Consider the following 15,763-nt stretch of genomic DNA (forward strand, 5'->3'; position numbering starts at 1 on the left):
CCAAAAACATTTTGTCATTCTTGATTCTTCCCTTTCTCTCTACCTTTATTCAGCATAAATCCTGACCACTTCTTATTACCTATATATGCTACTACTCCTCTCCAAACCATTATTATATCTTGCCTAAATCATTACAATTGTCTCTTAACTGATCTCCATGCTTCTGCCATTGCTCCTTTACATTTTCTTCCTCCTCTTTTTTTTTTTGTTTTTTTTTTTTTCAGGGTCAAATGGAACAAGTATCTTCCTCCTCTTTTAAAAATTTAAGTCTCGGCCAGGTGCGGTGGCTCATGCCTGTAATCCTAGCTCTCTGGGAGGCTGAGGCGGGAGGATTGCTCGAGGTTAGGAATTCAAAAGCAGGCTGAGCAAGAGTGAGACCCCGTCTCTACTATAAAGAGAAAGAAATTAATTGGCCAACTAATATATATAGAAAAAATTAGCCGGGTATGGTGGCACATGCCTGTAGTCCCAGCTACTCGGGAGGCTGAGGCAGCAGGATTGCTTGAGCCCAGGAGTTTGAGGTTGCTGTGAGCTAGGCTGATGCCACGGCACTCACTCTAGCCTGGGCAACAAAGTGAGACTCTGTCTCAAAAAAAAAAAAAGAAAAAATTTAAGTCTCATCACATCACTCCTTTGCACACAACCCCCTCCAAAGGCCTCCTTGCATTCAGAGTTAAAGCCTAAGTCCTCACAATGACACTATATGGCCTTTTGCTTCCTATTCCTCAAACATATTAAGACTGATCTTGCCTCAGGGCATTTGCACATGCAGTTCCTGAATCTTTCTTCTCCCTGGCTCATGTCCTCAGATCTCTGCTCAAATGTCTCCTCATCAGAGGCCTTCCTTGAGCACCGTACGCTCTATCCTTCTTACCTGTTTCATACTGTTTCACTGTACTAATCACTACCTTACACAATTTCTTTGTTGTCTGTTTCTCCTACTAGAATGTAAACTCCATAAGGGCAGACAGAGATGTAGTCTGTATTCTTAGTGCCTAAAACCATGTTTGACATGTAGTAGGTGCTCTGTGAAAACTTGCTAAATAAATGAGTGAAAGAGAGAAGAGAGGAGGAAGGGAAAAAAGTAGGCAAGCAGGCAGGAGAGAGAGGAGGGAAGAAAAGAACCAGCAACTGAGTGAAATAATGGTAGCTTTTTCTTATAAGGCACCAGAGGAGATCCATTTTCAAATTACAGGAAAGTTAAGCCAAGGACCTGGTCAGTATCACCCCTTAGAGAGAACAAATTTATAGGGGCATGTTATACACTAATTTAAATAGATTAGGTACTGAAAATTGCCAGGGGGATGTTTTTGTAATGTCAGCCAAATTAAAGAACTCTTTCCCAAATACATGAGGTTTTTTTCTCGTAAGATTAAATCAAGCAAGAGTTCAAAAGACGCATATTATCCAGCCCAGCTGGAAGTTAGCAAGCAAGGAGGGCAGAGAATGGGCACTAGCAGAGAGCTTATTCTGTATGTTTATGCCTTTGATGGATCCTGAAGCTAGAAAACCTGCTAACTAGGCTGGGTCAAGAAGTTTGCTTTAACCAAAGGACCCAGAGGATGAAAACAGCTGCACAGCTACTACCATTTAAATGCACAGATACAGGAATTCTGATTGCTTCTTTGGAAGAAAGGATGACAGCCTAGGAAACCCTGTGTTCTAATTTGAGCAGAAGTACTAAGCCATTTTAGTAACCTCAGGCAAGGCACTTGCCCTTTTGTCCTTCGCTCAACACAAGAAAGAAAAAGTGGTTCAAAAAGAGAACTTCAGTGAAAAAATAAGATTCCTGAGCCAAGTTCTCTCGCACCTGAGCCAAGTTCTCTTGGGCAAATGGCTCACAAATCAGACCAGCTGGCACAAATGTCCACTCAGCTGATGCGAAACCCAAGCCACACAGAGGCTGCAGGTGGCTTGGCCACACAGGCTCTGCTCATGAAGTGCCACGTGCCCCAGGGGTTCTGAATACTTACGCTTCTCTTCTTTTCCATGTTTGTTTCTTCAGCTGCTTTCTGGTACCTTTGGAGAAGGAGGGGGAAAAAGAGAATGTCCTCAAATTAAACTTATATTTTCAATCTTTAAGAAAACCATGTCTGCATACCTATTCTGCCAGCAGTTGTTTTTGATCAACTCTCTCAGAAGAAGCAGAGAATCAGAGCAGCCCTCACTTCCTGTGGCTGCATCTGCTCTGCTCTAACAGCAAGATCCAAGTGGATGAGGTCAAATGCTGGGAAATAACTGGCTAGAGCAGAAAGTCTAGGGTTTAAGTTCCAGTTTTGTCTTTTCTTTTTTTGAGACAGAGTCTCACTTTGTTGCCCAGGCTAGAGTGAGTGCCATGGCGTCAGCCTAGCTCACAGCAACCTCAAACTCCTGGGCTCAAGCAATCCTCCTGCCTCAGCCTCCCATGTAGCTGGGACTACAGGCATGTGTCACCATGACTGGCTAATTTTTTCTATATATATATTAGTTGGCCAATTAATTTCTTTCTATTTATAGTAGAGATGGGGTCTCGCTCTTGCTCAGGCTGGTTTTGAACTCCTGACCTTGAGCGATCCTCCTGCCTCGGCCTCCCAGAGTGCTAGGATTACAGGCATGAGCCACCTCGCCTGGCCCAGTTTTGTCATTTATTAACTGTTTTCTCTCACAAGTTATTAAATTCTGTAAGCCTCAGTTTCCTTACTTAGAAAATGGCTTTACAATCTACTTGCAGGGTTGCTGAGAAGATTAAATGAGATCAAATATATAAAATTGCTTTGGAATTAGTCAAGTACATACAGCAATGCATTAATTCTAAGATGCACATTTCTTCTCCCATATTAATGCCTCTGAAATCTTACAACTGTTGTCAGCCAAATGGTCAAGAGGAAGATGGGGTGCAGTGGCTCACGCCTGTAATCCTAGCACTCTGGGAGGCCCAGGCGGGTGGATCGCTCAAGCTCAGGAGTTTGAAACCAGCCTGAGCAAGTGCGAGACCCCATCTCTACTAAAAATAGAAAGAAAATTAATTGGCCAACTAATGTATATAGAAAAAATTAGTCGGGCATCGTGGCGCATGCCTGTAGTCCCAGCTACTCGGGAGGCTGAAGCAGAAGGATTGCTTGAGCCCAGGAGTTTGAGGTTGCTGTGAGCTAGGCTGATGCCATGGCACTCACTCTAGCCTGAGCAACAAAGTGAGACTCTATCTCAAAAAAAAAAAAAAAAAAAAATGGTCAAGAGGTAGTCACACCGCCTATACATGTGTGAATTTAGTCTAAGTTATTGATATTAGTCAATAACTAACTTTAGCTCAGTTACATGTATTTGATGGTTCTACATGTTTTAAATGTCACTTAAAAGATTACACCATGATTTGGCATTTAAGAAAAAATTATTGAGGGGAGGGGGTGCATGGGCAATATACATAACCTTAACACTTGTACCCCCATAATACCCTAAAATAAAAAAAAAAGAAAAAAGAGAAAAAAGTATTTATTTATTTATTTATTTTTTTGAGAAAAAAATTTATTTTTTTTTTCTTTGTTGCCCAGCTAGAGTGAGTGCTGTGGCATCAGCCTAGCTCACAGCAACCTCAAACTCCTGGGTTCAAGCAATTCTTCTGCCTCACCCTTCTGTGTAGCTGGGACTACAGGCATGCACCACCATGCCCGGCTAATTTTTTCTATATATTTATATTAGTTGGCCAATTAATTTCTTTCTATTTATAGTAGAGATGGTGTCTTGCTCTTGCTCAGGCTGGTTTCGAACTGCTGACCTTGAGCAATCTGCCCGCCTCGGCTTCCCAGAGTCCTAGGATTACAGGCATGAGCCACCGTGCCCAGCCTATTTTACTTTTTTATGTATGCACAAGAGTGATATATAAGTTTATGTGATAGGCAAGCACTGGTCAGTTTAATTAGCAGTTTTTCTTAATGACACTTAAAATAGTGGCACAGCCTATACAGTTGATCACATCTTAGATTTGATAAATAAGCACATAAAATTTTATTTAAAATTTCTTATTATTTTTATCATTTCAATTGCATGGATCAGAAAGTCCCAAGACTTTTCAGGGAGGATCAGGCTTTTTCCATTTAAAGACTAAGGAGACCTGGCAGGTCCAAGCTGCAGCAAATCTCCTGACCTGCTCAGAACAACCTTAACCTGGCTTCCTCTAGGCCTCTGGGTCAAGCAAGGAGGCAGCACGATCACTCGCAGATCCCCACTATGTGCTTCTCCTTGGGCCTGCATGTCTAGAACCCAGTTAGCACCAACCCTAGAAAAGGGCACTGTTCAAAGGGCACTTCTTCTCTGACTTAAGGTAGAATTTCAGAATTCACAAGGCATCAGGGGAGAAGGCAAGAGAAGGAAAAAAAGCAGAATGGGAAAGGGCCCATTCCTCTACCAAAAGCAACTTTCAATTCATAAATGCTTTCATAAACTCAGAACTTTCTTAGTGTGTATGTTAAATAGCATGACCTCATGTAAAATGGAAGCCAGAAAGTAGTCCTGGTTCTAGTGATATTGCCTACCTGCTGTGTGACCTGGGTTATATAGCTTCATTTACTTAGGTCTCATCTACAAAATGAAGCAACTATGATAGAGTATTTCTTAAGGCCTCTTCCAGTCCAATCATTGTTTAATTTTAATCATCAGATATTAATGAGCATCTCATTCACCAGCTAGGTATTGCCTTGCAACTGAGCAGAGTTTTCCAATGGGGCAGAAGGACTTTCAAAAATTTCTGGGTACTTCATTGACCATAAATAGGAAGAAAGTGGGATTAGAACTGCTATGATTGAAGGGACAATCAAAAAAGATATGTAATTTATATTACAGACAAAAGGCTAATTTCCCTAGAATACAAAGACTCCTACAAATCAGTAGGAAAAAGACAAACTGAATAGAGAAATGGGCAAATATATAAACATACAGTTCACAAAAAGAACATCAAATGGCTCTTTAACAAACAAAAAAGATGTTCAAACTCAAAATGCAAACTCAAACAATACTAAGAAGATACTTTACCTATCAAGTAGAAAAAGATTTTCTTTTTTTTTACAAAAAGCTACTACACTGCATTGGTGTGGGTATGGGGAAACAAGTTCTATCTTACAATGCTGGTGGGAGGATAAATTGGTAAGACATTTTGTCAATATGTGCCAAAATTACAAAAGCACAAATGTTACAATTTACCAGTTTTGCTCCCAGAATTTATATAATAGATACACGAGGGGAAAAAAGATTTTTATCTTATATTACTTATCATAGCATTAACTGTAATAGCAAAACATTAAAAACAACCTGGAATGTTCGTTAGCAAAGCACTGGCAAATGAATTATAATGTACTCATATAATAGAATACTATGTAGTAATAAAAAGGACAAAGGGAAGGTGGTGATGATTGTATAATAATATAAATGTACTTAATGCCACGGAACTGTATACTTATAAATGCTTAAAATGGTAAATTGTATGTTATATACTATATATTTTACCACAGTTAAATAAAATGGTATGGTATTGGCATAAAAACAGACATATAGATTAATGGAATAGAAAAGACAGCTCAGAAATAAACCCTCACTTACGTAGTCAAATGACTTTTTTTCTTTTTGCCAATTGTGCTTTGTAAAAATTATTTTCTTTTCTTTTTTTTCTGAGACAAGGCCTCATTCTATCACCCAGGCTGGAGAGCAGTGGTGTGTGAACATAGCTCACTGCAGCCCAAACTTGGCTCCAGGGATCCTCCCACCTCAGCCTCCAAAGTAGCTGTGATTATAGGAGCACCCTACCACTTCCAGCTAATTTTTGTTATTTTTTGTAGAAATGGGGTCTTGCTATTTTGCCTAGGCTGGTCTCAAACTCCTGGCCTCAAGCAGTCCTCTAGCCTCAGCCTCCCAAAGTGCTGGGATTATAGGCATGAGCCAACGTGCCTTACTGCAAATTATTTTTGCCAAGACCATACGATGGAAAAGCATAGTCTTTCAACAAATGGTGCTGGGAAAACTCACTCTCCACATGCAAAAAAATGAAACTGGACCCTTACTTTATATCACATAAAAAATGAAGTCAAATGGATCAAAGACCAACTATAAGAGCTAAAACTATAAAACTCTTAAAAGAAAACAGAAGAAAAGTTTCATGACTTTGGATTTGGCAATGATTTCTTGGATATGATACCAAAAGCACAGGCATAAAAGAAAAAATAGATAAACTGGACTTCAACAAAATTCAAAACTTCTGTACATCAAAGAACACTGTCAACAAAGTGAAAAAGCCCCATGGGATGGGAGAAAATATTTGGAACTCATATCTGATCTGATAAGGGATCAATATTCAGATTATATACATTTTTAAAATAACAAAAATGTGATATTATACATATTATTCTATATCTCCCTTCATTTCAGAGAGAAATTCAAAACCACTGATGTTTTCATTCAAGAAATATTAATATTTATTGGTATCCATTATGTATCAAGCACTAGAGAAAACTCAGTAAAAGAAATAACCAAAAGAGACAAAATTCCTACTCTCAGAGAGCTTACAGTTTAGATATTAAAACACATAAGAACTGGGCATGGTAGCTGGGAAGTCTGTTCTCCCAGCTACTTGGGAAGCTGAGGTGGATCACTCGAGCCAAGGGGTTTGGGGTTGCAGTGAGCTATGATCGTACCACTACCTGTATACTACCCTCCAGCCTGGGTGACAAATCAAGACCCCCACCTCTAAACTAAGCAAAACACATAAGTACACAAATACGCATGCACACACACATACACATGCACACACAGAGTGATAAGTGCTTTGAAGAAAAAGAACAGAATATTATAATTAAATTACTTAACAAAGGAATCAAATTGAGAAAGAGCAGGGGGTCAAGGAAAGCCTCATTTGTGTTAATTAGCCTGACTTAATCATTCTGCAATGTATTCATGCATGAAAACATCATGTTGTACCCCATAGGTATGTACAATTATTGTCAATTAAAAATAAAATTAAAGGCCAGGCGTGGTGGCTCACACCTGTAATCCTAGCACTCTGGGAGGCAGAGGCTGGCGGATTGCTCAAGGTCAGGAGTTCGAAACCAGCCTGAGCAAGAGCAAGACCCTGTCTCTACTATAAATAGAAAGAAATTAGTTGGCCAACTAATATATACAGAAAAAATTGGCTGGGCATGGTGGTGCATGCCTGTAGTCCCAGCTACTCGGGAGGCTGAGGCAGCAGGATCGCCTGAGCCCAGGAGTTTGAGGTTGCTGTGAGCTAGGCTGACGCCACCGCACTCACTCTAGTCTGGGCAACAAAGTGAGACTCTGTCTCAAAAAAAAAAAAAAAAAAAAAAATTAAAAAGAAAAAAGAAAACAAAAACCATGTTGAGGAAATGACTCTTAGGCTGAGACCTCAAGTTTAACAAGAAGTTAGCCAAGCAAAAAGAGGAAAGAAAAGAATTTCAGACACAGAAAAATAGCACCCACAAAAATAAAAAAAGAAAAATAGCATCCACAAGGCCTCAAGGCAAGAAAGTGTCTCCCGTGATAAGGTACACAAAGAACTCCAGTGTTGCTGAAGCACACTGAGAACGTGAAAGGGCAGGAGAGGGGGCTGGGAGGCAGGGGCAAGTCACACAGGGTTTGTAGCCCACGCTAAGGATTTTGAATTTAATACTAGGTTCAGTGGATGGGCATTGACTCCATTCACGTTTTTGAAAGAGCATGGAGAATGGACTGGAGGGGGCTGAGAATGGAGGTGGCATTAGGGGGAGAGAGCCCTGGCTAGGCCCAGGGTGATGGCACTGGAGGTAAAGAAAAGTTACTAGATTTGAGATAATTGTAGAGGTAGAATTAATAGGTTGGTAATGAGGGGAGGGGGAAGAAGGAAGAAGTCAAGAATGATTCCCAGGTTTTTGGCAGCTGTGTCAGTGGAAGTAATATTTACTCAGATGGGGAATTCTGAAGGAGGAGCAAATCTAGAGTCAGGGAAGACTGAAAGTTCATTCAGCTCTAGCCATGTTAACTGAAACTTCCACTGGGTGGTCGCAGTGATTCCAGGGGTCCTCAAACTTTTTAAACAGGGGGCCAGTTCATTGTCCCTCAGACCGTTGGAGAGTGCGCACTGTGGACCCCAGGCCAGTCGGCTGCTAAGCATGACAAGCAGCGGGGGCAAAGACACCCGTCGGGCCGATAAATGTCCTAGGCGGGTGGCATGTGGCCCGCAGGCGGTAGTTTGAGGACACCAGGTTAGACACATGCGTCTAGAGCTCAGAAGAGGAGTGCGAGCTAGTCACATAAACTTAGGACTTGTCTGTCCACTGGCGGTATTAAAGCCACAGGAGTAGATAATATCTACAAAGTGTGTACTTGAGAAGATGCCCAGAACTCAGTCCTGGAGACCCTAGTGTTTAGCAGTCAGAAGAAGTGATAAGACAGAATGACAAGGAAGAGTCAGAGGGGCAGAAGGAAAACCTGATGACTTTCAGAGAAGCCAAAGGAAGAAAAATTTGAGAAGGAAGAAGTGGTGAGAGGTCATGTAAGATAAAGGCTAAGAAACATCCTCTATATTTAGCAACACAGAAGTCTTTGGTAATCTTGGTGATCTTCTTCCATGATAAATATAATTAATTCATCTACACTCCTTCATAGGCATTTGGATTGTTTCCAGTTTTTCACCATTGCAAGAGTGCTCTGGTTTATGGTACCCCTCTGCCTTTGTACATATATTTTTTCCCCACTTGTACTAATTATTATACAAGGGCTATCCAGAAAGTATCCAGCCACTGTTAATACATTTTTCATATTACACGGCTGGATACTTTCCGGACAGCCCTTGTATATCTGTTTGAGAGAGTCCCTAATAGTGAAAACTCAAACACATGGTGGATTGTAGCTAAAAAGTAACTTAGAACTGGCCTTGAACTTGTGTTTCCACACCCCTTGGATAATCATCTATAGTATATTACAGCAATAATACTATATATGAAAGCCAGAGCCAATCGGCAGACAGGTGTTTACATAGTCAATTGTTCTCCAAGGCAAAGTATTTATACTGTGGTTAGATAAGTAAATAAGCTCAAAGGTTCCCAAACCTTTACTGCGTAAAAGAAACATATATTAAAAAAAAAAAAAAGAAAAATCAAAATAATTTTCATCTTTAGCCATGTCCTTTCAGCACTGAGGAATCTGTACAACCAGGTGTATACACCAAAGGCCGTCTTGAATCCTGTTTTGAAACTTCTACTTAGATATCTCCACCCTTAATTTGTAATCAAGTACTTGCTAAAGAATAGATACACAGGGAGAAAGGCTCCACATCACTGCTTTTTTCTAAGTTAGGTCCTTCATACTTTTATATTTTGTACTCTTAGAATGCTAAGAGACTCTGAGGCTCAATACTTCTGCATTCAGTGTTCGACCAGGACTCAGGCTTCAGACCTCAGACTTTTATCAGAGGCACTTAGAGCAACTAGCATTATTCTGACACAAAATGTGGAGGTCATCTATTTAGGGAGGTGGGTGAGGCATTCTGATGATACAAATTTGAGGAAAAAATATTTGCAATAAAATTTCTATAATTAAAATTTTGTCCCACTTGCCTTCCAAGATTTTCTTGTAGTCCAGTCTCCTTTTCCTCACATATTGAATTTAATCTTGCAACTGCTCATTAATGCTCAGCTGTGAGGCAGGCAGCTGATGGAGGATGCTAAAATTATCTGGGGAGTAATAACAGTATCTCAAGTTTTTCTAAGGCCAGAAAGCAGAGTTCCTGAGCCATGACTCTTGCCTGTATGCCCTCAAATAGTGCGAAGGGAACACTGAGCCAAAAAAGGGAAAATGGAAACTCCCAAGGTTTAGGCAATGTATTTTCTTCTGGAACAATTTCACCACTAAATGTTACAGAGAAGCAAAACAAGAGGAAGTTAATCGTGGAGATCTGAAGGTTAATTTTTTCTTAATGAAGGAAGAATAGTCACAGAAAACTAAATGTGAAGCCTCTTTTTTCCTGGGACTAGGAATGGGTGAAGTTAAGAAAGGGCAGGAGGAGCTGTGATGAGGTAGAGGCATGCCGGCAGGGGTGTGGGGTCTTTGGGCCATGTTCCTCCATTCCACCATCTTGGGGTGTGACCTTCAGTTATAATTGCTGGCCCTCAAGTTCCTTATGTATGGAAGGAGTGGAACAAAGCTGAGCCATATTGGTGGTTTTCAAACTCATCTAGCTACAGAACCCTCTTTTTAAATGTTGTCTGATTTAGAACTTAGCATATAAAAGGGATTGAAGCAGGACTGCCGGAATGGGAAATCTAAAGGGCTGAGCCTGGGATTTGGATCTTTTAGATCTTCCCATCTTTCCAGAACTGGCCACTGAAGTTCCTCTGAAAAACTTGATTAAGACAGTTTAAAAACTGCTGGGCTAGATTCCCTTTAATTCCAAAAATATGTGAGTCAGTCTGGGTGTGGTGGCTCATGCCTGTAATCTCTGCACTTTGGGAGGCCAAGGCAGGAGGAGGCCAGGAGTTTGAGACCAGCCTGGGCAACATACAAAAACCCCATCTCTAAAAAAAAAAAAAGAAAAGAAAAAGAAAAATTACCTGGGGGTGGTAGTGCACACCTACAGTCTACCAACTGCAGAGGCCGAGGTGGGAAGATCCCAGGAGTTTGAGGTTATCACTGAGCAGTGAGCTATGGTGTGGCCACCACGCTTTAGCCTGGGTGACAGAGACTTTGCCTCTAAAATAATTAATTAAATAAAAATTTAAAATAAGTAGAAAGTAAAGCTCAACTAATCTACAAACACTGGCCAAATTAAGCTTCTGACTGATAGGTTCCAGATTTATAATTTTGCATAATTCCCATTTGCCCTTATAACTTTCATGGGGAAAAGACAGTTAACCCACTATGCTATGAGAAGGTGACCTCTGAGGTCCTTTTGTATTTTCTCTCTGTAAGATTAAGAAGGATATGGAAGATCTGCCTCACTCAAAATGCTAATAGCACCTGCAATGAGAAACACTGATAATTAAATGACTCTGGAAGCCAGCGTCACCAAGTGAAGGCAAGGAGCTTGCCCAGAGGCTGGTACAGCAATGAAGGGGGAGATAAGAAGAGTGTGGTATAGTTAGATGTGAGCCTCAAAGCAGAGGTTCAGAACCAGGCATAAGAAACAATGCATGGGAAGCAGTATTGGAGATGTAGGAGAGTAGCAACCCTGACACCTGTCCCCAGGCTATTTCAGGGAAGCAAGAACAGAAAGAACAGGCAGCCACGACTCAGAGACAAGATTCATGTCAAAGAAAAGCATGTTTACTTAAACATAGGTGGGGCTAAGAAGGGTAAAAAGGGTAAGAATGTAGAGAAGTTTCTCTGCAGCATAGGGAGTTTCCAAGTCACATTAATCACACCTTAACACTGTCTCATATCCTCCCCTTCTTTTCATTCCTGTTGCCCACCACTCTCAACACTGTGCATTTGGGTTCCCAAGAGAGCCTCATAAATGGTCTCCATGTTATCAATCTGTCACCTTTCCAATATATCTTTTACACTGTGTTAGAGCGTCTTCTAACATACAAGTCTAATCATGTCACTCTCAACATGAAAACCTTCAATTGCATTCACTGTTTGTCTGACTAAATCCCAACCTTAGCATAATATTTGAGACCTTCCACCATCTGGCTCTGACTACACAGTCCCAGTTCCTTTCTCTTTTGTATTTTTCCATGCCAGACCGCTTGCTTTCCTAGTTCCTTTATTCATGTTCAGCTTCCACAGTCCTCTGCCTGAACCTCCTATCCTAGGCCTTATTCATTCTGTTCTACGCTCAAGTTCACTGTTTTGATTTCACAAGTGCATCTCTTCCACAACCAGTGCTTCCTAAGTTTCCCTGAAGGTAAAAATCACCCAGCATACTTGTTAAAAACAAAAATTCCTGGCCGGGCGCAGTGGCTCACACCTGTAATCCTAGCACTCTGGGAGGCCGAGGCAGGTGGATTGCTTGAGGTCAGGAGTTTGAAACCAGCCTGAGCAAGAGCGAGACCCCATCTCTACTATAAATAGAAAGAAATTAATTGGCCAACTAATATACATATATATAAAAAATTAGCTGGGCATGGTGGTGCATGCCTGTAGTCCCAGCTACTTGGGAGGCTGAGGCAGGAGGATTGCTTGAGCCCAGGAGTTTGAGGTTGCTGTGAGCTAGGCTGACACCATGGCCCTCACTCTAGCTTGCGCAACAAAGTGAGACTCTGTCTCAAAAAACAAAACAAAACAAAAAAGAAACACAAATTCCTGGGTCCTATTTCAGATACATTGAATCTGGTCTTTTTTTTTTTTTTTTTTTTTGAGACAGAATCTCACTGTGTTGCCTGGGCTCAAGTGCCCTGGCATCAGCCTAGCTCACAGCAACCTCAAACTCCTGGGCTCAAGTGATCCTTCTGCCTCAGCCTCCCAAGTATCTGGGACTACAGGCATACACTACCATGCCCAGCTAATTTTTTCTATATATTTTTAGTTGGCTAATTAATTTCTTTCTATTTATAGTAGAGACGGGGTCCCACTCTTGTTCAGGCTGGTTTGGAACTCCTGACCTTGAGCGATCCTCCTGACTCGGCCTCCCAGAGTGCTAGGATTACAGGCGTGAGCCACCATGCCCTGCCTAAATCAGGTCTTTAGGCTGCCTGGAAAGCCATATAAGATAGTTTTAAAACATGTCCAAAAAAATCTTTGACATTCCTCCTGTCAGAAGGTAGAGTCAAATTCCTCTCCTCCTGAATATAAGCCATCCTAGTGACTCACTTCTAATGAAAGGATGTGGCAAAAGTGATAGTGCATGGCTTCTGAGGCCAGGTAATAAAGGGCAATGAAGCTTTGAACTCCCTTCCTTCTTTGTTCCCTCCCTCAGTCTCTGGACGCTTGCCCTTGGAACCCAGTCACCAAGCCAAACAGCCACATGGAATGGCCATGTGTATTTCAACAATGGCCCAGGCTGAGATCCCAGATGACAACAAGCATCAACCGCCTGACTTGTGAGTAAGTGAGCTTTTGGATGACTATGGCTCCCAGTCTTTGGGCCACCTGCCTGATGATGAGTAAAGCAGAGATAAGCCCTGCCCAAATTGGAGATTTGTAAGCAAAAAAAAAAAAAAAAAAAAGCTGTCATTATTTTAACCCACTAAGTTTTGGAAATTTTTTATTTTTTTTTTAATTAAGAAATGGGGTCTTGCTATGCTGCCCAGGCTGGAGTATGGTGGCTATTCGCAGGTCCATTCATAGCACACTTCAGCCTCGACCACTTGGACTCAAGAAATCCTTTTGCCTTATCCTTTTGAATAGCTGGGAATACAGGTGCATACAACCTTGCCTAGCTTGGAGATTTTTTTAAGACATAGCAATAGATAACTGGAGCATCATATTATTAACAATACCCCAGGTGATTCTTAAGATCAGTAAAGTTTGGGGACCTAAACTACACTGTTAAGTTCCTTGAAGTCAGGGAGTAAGTCTTAATAGCCTTCTAGCTTTCTGTCCCCCTTTTCTGAAATATCTTTATTGATTTTCTTTTCTTGATAAGAATAATACATGTTTGACATAAAATTATAGCAACATGAAATATATAATGTAGAAGTGAAAAGGGCTCTGCAGTTTCACTCTGACCTCCACTCTACCTTAAGTGATAACCAAGGTTAACTGTTTGGAAAGGCAGTGTTTGCCACATGGCAGGTGCTTAATGAATTTGTTAATGAAGAAAAGTTGACATTGTTAATTACAGAAACCTCCTATTGATATTTAGCTGTGTCCTAGATACAGCTTTCAGAAATCACTTTCTTTAAATCTTTACCATCTTTCTTATCATAAATGTGCAGTATCTTTCTATTAACAAACTCTACTTACTAGTAGGTAAATCTACCTCCTGCCATAGGCTCCTCCCTATTATGGCATCTCTACTTAAGTAAAGTCGATGTGTTTGCCATCTCTGATACATTATTTACATATATCATTCTTTGAACATTTGTTGAATGACTACAATATTCCAATCACTATGTTACACACTAGGGATATAAAATAAGCAGGAAAGGGGCCTCATATCAAAGAACTCATGGACTAGAGCAGGAGTCAGCAAAATTATAATTAAAGGCCCAGATATAGCTGGGCATGGTGGCATGTACCTGTAGTCCCAGCCACTCAAGAGGCTGAGGCAGGAGGATCTCTTGACCCCAGGAGTTTGAGGCTGAGCTATGATGATCCACTGCACTCTAGCCTGGGCAATAAGGTGAGACCCTGTCTCAAATAAATAAATAAATAATAAAGGGCCATAGTAAATATTTTAGACTTTAAGGGTGATAAGGTCTCTGTTGTGATCATCTAACTCTGATATTGTAGCCCAAAAGCAGCCATAGACAATACACAAAAGGGCATGGCTGTGTCTATTAAACATGCAGTCCGTGAACTACACTTTGTGTAGTTTGTACTGCTCAGTGGAACTTTACACAATGATGAAATGTTTCTGTGCTGTTCATTATGGCAGCCACAAGCAACAAGTAGTTATTGCCTGTGACAAGTAGTTATTGTACCTGAAATGTGATGAGGGCAGCTGATAAACTGAATTTTAAATGTTATTTAATTTTAATTAATTTAAGCTTAAATAGCCACATACATAGTGGCTACCATATTGGAAAGTGCAGGCAGAGAGTGCACCTAATGTTCCCTTTAACCAAATCAAAACTTGCCTCAAAACTCATCTCAGCCAGGGAGGATTAGCTCCTGCCCACAGTGGCTACTCCCTCTCTTAATCTGTATCCAGTCCTCACTCCTATTCATTTTGGATTTGCTGATATTTTGCTTTAAAATTATAACTATCTTTTGTGTTTTATAGTTACCTTTTGTGTTTGTAACTTTTCTTCCTCAAACTAAACAAAAATTCAAAAACAGAATGTGTCTTTGACTACTGTCTTCTCCACAGTGCCTTGTTTAGGGTTTAAAATCTGGGAGGTGTTCAGTAAAGCCATTTTACATCATGCACTTCCTCCACCAATGGCCCTGACAGGTGGTAGGTAATGTGTGCTCCAGACAGATGGTCCTTTTGGACCAGGATCAGCACTTACTTGGAGAATATTTCTACAATAGCTGATGACTTGTTCTTGTTGACAAGAGAAAGTTCTTTGGCTGTTACCCTCAATGATAGTGAAGTCCATTGCCGTCTGTTAAATGGAGTTGATTCCATCTTGTCTACAGATACTGAAATACCTATGCAATAAAGAAAGTCAGAACGTTAGACACATGAGAGGTTCCTCCAGCACCCAAGGATTGGCAGCAGTGTGGTACAAGTGAGAGAGCAAAGAGCTCTAAGCTTACAGACCACACTCCTCTACCAGTTTTCCCAAAAACTGTGTAACCTTGGTCAAACGATTCAATATCTTTGGGTTGTAGTTTCCTGTAAAAGGAGAAGGTTAAACCAGATGATCTCTAAGGTCTCTTCCAGTTCCATCATTTTATGACTGACCCCACTGTGCAAACATCAATTGGCCTTTCCCTGAACTTAACTCTGTTCCAAAGTCACATTTGGAATGAAATATTCCCCTTCTTTCTGAATTACATCCCAGGAGAGACACAATCAGCATCTCAGTAGAACCAGGTCCAAATTAGGTTCTACTGACATTCAAGTTTCTTTTGGCTGCCCTCTCTCCCCAAGCTCTGTGGCACCAGCCACTCAGTGACAGGAGAGGGCTGGGGACACAGCGTGGTATGGATAGCAGGGGCTTTAAGGCAAGACATACTTGGGTGAAACTGTAACTCTGTT

General features: G+C 41.0%; 1 protein-coding gene across 3 annotated transcripts in view; it reads right to left on the minus strand.

The window, feature by feature from the left end:
* LIMA1 (LIM domain and actin binding 1) overlaps positions 1 to 15,763 on the minus strand; it is a 91,781-nt gene that overhangs the window by 45,696 nt on the left and 30,322 nt on the right. For all 3 annotated transcript variants that reach the window (XM_076007247.1, XM_012762012.2, XM_076007246.1), the window contains exons 2-3: positions 15,069 to 15,210; positions 1,974 to 2,019 (exon numbers count right to left, since the gene is read on the minus strand). In XM_076007247.1, the coding sequence (XP_075863362.1) occupies positions 1,974 to 2,019; positions 15,069 to 15,187 (165 nt within the window). In that variant the 5' untranslated portion in view covers positions 15,188 to 15,210. The remainder of the gene's footprint in view (positions 1 to 1,973; positions 2,020 to 15,068; positions 15,211 to 15,763) is intronic.

The sequence above is a fragment of the Microcebus murinus genome, chromosome 10 (genome assembly GCF_040939455.1).
Source record: "Microcebus murinus isolate Inina chromosome 10, M.murinus_Inina_mat1.0, whole genome shotgun sequence".
Taxonomy (NCBI): Eukaryota; Metazoa; Chordata; class Mammalia; order Primates; family Cheirogaleidae; genus Microcebus; species Microcebus murinus.